A 5,086-nucleotide genomic window follows, 5' to 3' on the forward strand; every position below is an offset into this window, starting at 1 on the left:
TAAATAATAACAGATTTTCCGTACGTTTCCAAGGCAGTTAAAAAATGCGTATAATTTTCGTCACGAAATTAATATCATAAATTTTGTGTTTCTAGTTCAGCTTTCGTCACTCGAAAATTTTACCTCAAAGAGGTGTTTTATTTGATATCAATTATTTTTGGGTAGCAAATTTAAAATCGACAAAAATACAAACAATAATCTAAATGTTTTATTTTTCTCAAATAAATTGCTAAAAATGTTATCTAAATCTAAATTATGTATTCAAATCGATGTGTCCATTGAAACACATAATTTTTCGAATACGGAATAAAGCGAAAAAGAATGATCATATCCTTTGTATTCGAAAAAATAAAAAATAAATATGAGATATGATAAAAACTTATCAACTGGGTACCAACTTTGGATACAATAAACAACTCTCTTCGTCTGACAGTCTCGTAGTTTATTTTGGTTAAGATTTCTACCGGGTGTGGGGCGCACACCTGTGCTTTTTTTAAGAAGTTTTACTTCTATCACGTGTACGGGTTTGCACTCGTGCTATTAAACTAATGATTTTTTCTCAAGTAGTTTTGCTCAGTGGCAATTTATACATATGTATGTAAGTAGTAGCGGCACATTGGGTGAACTAAATGCATTCATACATACATATTTAAGTACAACTGTAGGTAATATTGTACGCGTCTTCCCAGGTTGGTTAAGTGCGGGTGATAAACCGATGTAGCATAGTTAAATACTGTGCAGATACCTGCAATTAAAATGGGGAAAAATGTTACAATTTCGGCATGTGACTGAAAAAAACTCTAAAATACACATAAATTGTGGCTTCCAAGACATGTACGAAGTGATTAGCACAGCTGCATCCTTCATCTTGTCAACTCGCGGGAAATTCCCCGATTTGCAGGGAATTTCGGTTTAAGTGGAAATCGAGGAATGGACAATTTTTTTTCGGGGAACTGGGTGTGTTATTTGTATATCTTAAAGTAACCAAATTAGACGGATTTGTTAATTTTTAGCCATTTGACCCTTTTTGGAGCGAAATTTTTTCAATTTGAATCGCAATATCTCCACAACAAGAGTTTTCCCAGATATAAGCTATATACCAAATGAAAGCTGAGGTTCTCGGCTAGACTTAGAATAAAATCGACTGACCAGTTTTAGAGAAAATGCCCGAAATCTCTATTTTCTGCAGCCCGATTTTCAGTTTTCAGGCGATAACGTTATGACGTATTAATATTTTATAAACACAAAAGATAGCGTTAGATAGCTTGTTTGAAGATCCTTCCACTGATATCCACATCAATGACATGGACTGAGTAGTGCGGCCTCAGTGGTAGATTAAAAAACTCATTTTTTCGAATTTCAGGCAGCAGCCACGCCCACAAAGGCGTACGAATCAAAACATCCGGGAACAAAACCTTCCTATTTTTTTTTGTACTTTTATTCCTGAAAGTTTGAAAAAAATTAAATGAAGGTACGTACAAACGCCACATACATACATACCAAAGCATCTCGTAGTGGAGACACGAACCAAAACACGTTTACCTCTATATCTTTCCAACTAGTAACCGGAACTTAATATATATCGTTTGAAAGGTATTGGCCTATAGAATAACACTAAATATGTTGGGTGTACCCACATGCCCCCTTAAACAGGCAAAAGCAAAAAAACGTTTTTTGTTTCGCAACACTTTAGCCTAATTTTTAAGAATCCTGTTAATCGTTTATGAAGCTTGAATACATTTTCTGGACACACGCTGCAAGAACTTTCCAACGATATCTCAAGCATGTCGATTGGACGTCTGGATAAAAACTTCCAAATCTCGTGTATATATAAGCGAGTCATTTCAGCATGCTACTGTGGATGCTTTCGTCACTCGCGCGCACTGCCGTGCGCGTGATGTATGTATGAATGCATTTAGTTCACCCAATGTGCCGCTACTACTTACATGCATATGTATAAATTGCCACTGAGCAAAACTACTTGAGAAAAAATCATTAGTTTAATAGCACGAGTGCAACACCGTACACGTGATAGAAGTAAAACTTCTTAAAAAAAGCACATGTGTGCGCCCCACATCCGGTAGAAATCTTAACAAAAATAAACTACGAAACAATCAGACGAATACAGTTGTTTATTGTATCCAAAGTTGGTACCAAGTTGATAAGTTTTTATCATTTTTCATAATTTTTATTTATTTTGTTTTTTAATTTTTTCGAATACAAAGGATATGATCATTCTTTTTCATTTTATTCCGTATTCGAAAAATTATATCGTCGTTTAAAGTGCAAAACCGTGTATCAACAAAATGCAAAACCGCGTATCAGCAAAATGCAAAACCGCGTATGTGAAGTTTAGAAATTATTTTTTAGAGCGTAAAAACACTCACATTTCAAAATGGTTCTCTTTTTTATAAAGCAATCGCATATCTGCCTAATATATTTTAGGACGAATGGATAAGAATTGAGCCAAGAGCTTGTGTGAGCAAATCCAATTTTTGGCAGCCAATGTCAGTTACGCGGTTTTGCAGAATCACGATACGCGGTTTTGTACTTTAAACGACGATATGTTTCAATGGATACATGGATTTGAATACATCATTTAGATTTAGATAGAAAAATAAAACATTTAGATTATTGTTTGAATTTACGTCGATTTTAAATATGCTACCCCAAAATTATTGATATCAAATAAAACACCTCTTTGAGGTAAAATTTTCGAGTGATGGAAGCTGAGCTAGAAACACAAAATTTATGATATCAATTTCGTGACGAAAATTATACGCATTTTTTAACTCTCCGTCAGACACATGTTTCGATTGGCACATTCGGTACGCATGAGTCTGGCTGGACCCACATGCAAATGGTATGCATTTATATAGAAATTATGTGCAACATTTGTTCAGTTAAGCTTATTTATTGTATGTTATTCAAATATTTATTTAATTTTAGGGCTTTCGTTTGAAAATAATTGCGATAATAGTAGCTTATAATTTATTATTTAAATACAGTGGCGATCAAAACCGATTGCATGTTCGACATTTTATTACTTACAGTAACATAACTTTTTTAATAATAAGCGGATTGCTTTGAAATTTACGGCAATTTGTCCTTATTATCTAGGGAATAAAGCCTACAGAAAAACTATCAAGCGTTTCACAGAAAAAACGCAAGGCAACTCTATTCACTCTATTTTGAGATTTTAGGAGGTTTATATCAAGAGGATTGTGGAGACTCCCTTGCTTTTAATAGCGATTTTCATACGTCTCCAAGGCTCTTCCATGTTACTGGGGCCCGCTTGTGCTATGCTAATCCTCTCTTGACCACAGCGCTCAATTTTCGATAACTTTGAGGTCTGGGTTTTTTGCTGGCCACCATGTTAGACGTTTGCGAAAGAGAAAATATTTATTTTTGTACTCACATTTGAAAATGGGAAAGGCCTGGCTGGGCTCATGTGTCAGACGAAGGGTTAACTGCCTTTGAAACGTACGGAAAATCTTTTCCAGGGCTAGTTGCAAAAAATCTAAATATTATTGTTATCCTTATAATCACAATAATATTTTACCTCCTTCCACTCATTTGTGTTTTTTATTGGTGGTCCTTGGCTATTATACGTACATATGTATATTGAAACTTAGGAAAAAAATTAAAATGTGTTATAATCAGCGTTGCCGCTTTGGTAATTTCTAACCAAAATTGGTAATTTTTTTCTTTATTTGTCAAGTTTGGTAATTTGGTAATTTATTTTTCAATTTGGTAATTTTTTCCATTCGGTCTTACATGTCAAATGGGTCAGAATTGGTTCTGATTCCACATTAGAAAGTGGACCGTAAGCGTTTCTTTTATAGCAATACCAGTTAATCCTGAGAGTTTCGCAAGGCGAAAGTTGTTCCAGGTTTCCTTGGCTACTAGAATGGTGTGTTCTTTAACAAACGGTTGAAAGTGGCTATTGCTAAGTATATCCATCGTGTCCTTTCCTGGAAGGCTTTGGGTGGTCCTACCTTTCCCTGTCAGTTCGTCAGCTTTTCAATTACCATCAATTTTCCTGTGTACCCGGCAATCATATATATGAATAGAATTCTTCGTAAATACGTATATTCTCGGGACTTCACCCTGTCTATGTGTGAGTCGAAAGCTTTCCTTCAAGTGTTGAATTTTTGATATATTTTCTTTTCACTTGTTTACATACAGTGGTCGAAAAAATTATAGCCACACCATATTTTGACAAGATTTAACATATTATTATTTTTGTAATTTAATTTTGGTTATTTTTTATAAAAATATTATTCTTTCTTTAACAGAACTTAAACAAATTCAAACTTCAAACTTTTATTTAAATATTTAAAAAAGTTCATCAAACTTTCGTGTAAATTTTAGGTTAACGGAGCACTGATGGCCTGAAAAGCTTGGTATCTTCGGATATATGTATGTACAGACATATTGAGCCCTAACTGCCAAAATAACGTGAGCGACATTTTTTTTCAAAATTTTCTTTTTGATGCAGAAAGGCATCTAAATGCTTTAAGAATATTTCTGCATCAAAAGGAAGATTTTAAAAAAATGTCGCTTACGTTATTTTGGCGGTTAGAGCTCGATATGTATGTTTGTACAGTTCTGCACATAAAATAAGTTTGGTAATTTTTTGTTGAATTTGGTAACTTTTTCCGGTGATTTTGGTAAAAAATAACAGAAGTTTGTGGCAACACTGGTTATAATTCATTTAGTGTTTTGAAATTTATATTTTCTTTTTAACTGAGATTTATAATATTTTGTTTTCGGTTTCTTGGATGTATCAAAGACATAATTACCTTCCTTTTCAAATTTTTCAAGTTGTTTGTATTTTGGCTTACTTTTTGTAATTTGCCTGTTTTTAACTATATTATCTTGTTGGTCAATTATTTGAGCTCTATCACGATTTAGTTTATTTATTCGCTTAATTTTATCTTCCTCGTACTTTTTACTCAAGTTATCTATGTAAACTTTGTCATAATTTTTTATTATAAAATCGATAGGTCGTTTCCTTGTGGTAGTGGTATCGAACACAATTTTGTTCATTTTACCTAGGAACTGTATGCGCTGTTTTAAAGCA

General features: G+C 33.5%; 1 protein-coding gene across 1 annotated transcript in view; it reads right to left on the reverse strand.

Annotated features, from left to right (window-relative positions):
• LOC118739763 overlaps window positions 1–3,963 on the reverse strand; it is a 6,726-nt gene extending 2,763 nt beyond the window's left edge. Inside the window, exon 1 of the mRNA XM_036471269.1 lies at window positions 3,826–3,963. Within this exon, the coding sequence (XP_036327162.1) occupies window positions 3,826–3,963 (138 nt within the window). The remainder of the gene's footprint in view (window positions 1–3,825) is intronic.
• Between the last annotated feature and the right edge of the window lie 1,123 nt (window positions 3,964–5,086).

This window comes from Rhagoletis pomonella, unplaced genomic scaffold (assembly GCF_013731165.1).
Source record: "Rhagoletis pomonella isolate Grant_MI unplaced genomic scaffold, Rhpom_1.0 Rhpom_scaffold_00005, whole genome shotgun sequence".
Classification (NCBI taxonomy): domain Eukaryota; kingdom Metazoa; phylum Arthropoda; class Insecta; order Diptera; family Tephritidae; genus Rhagoletis; species Rhagoletis pomonella.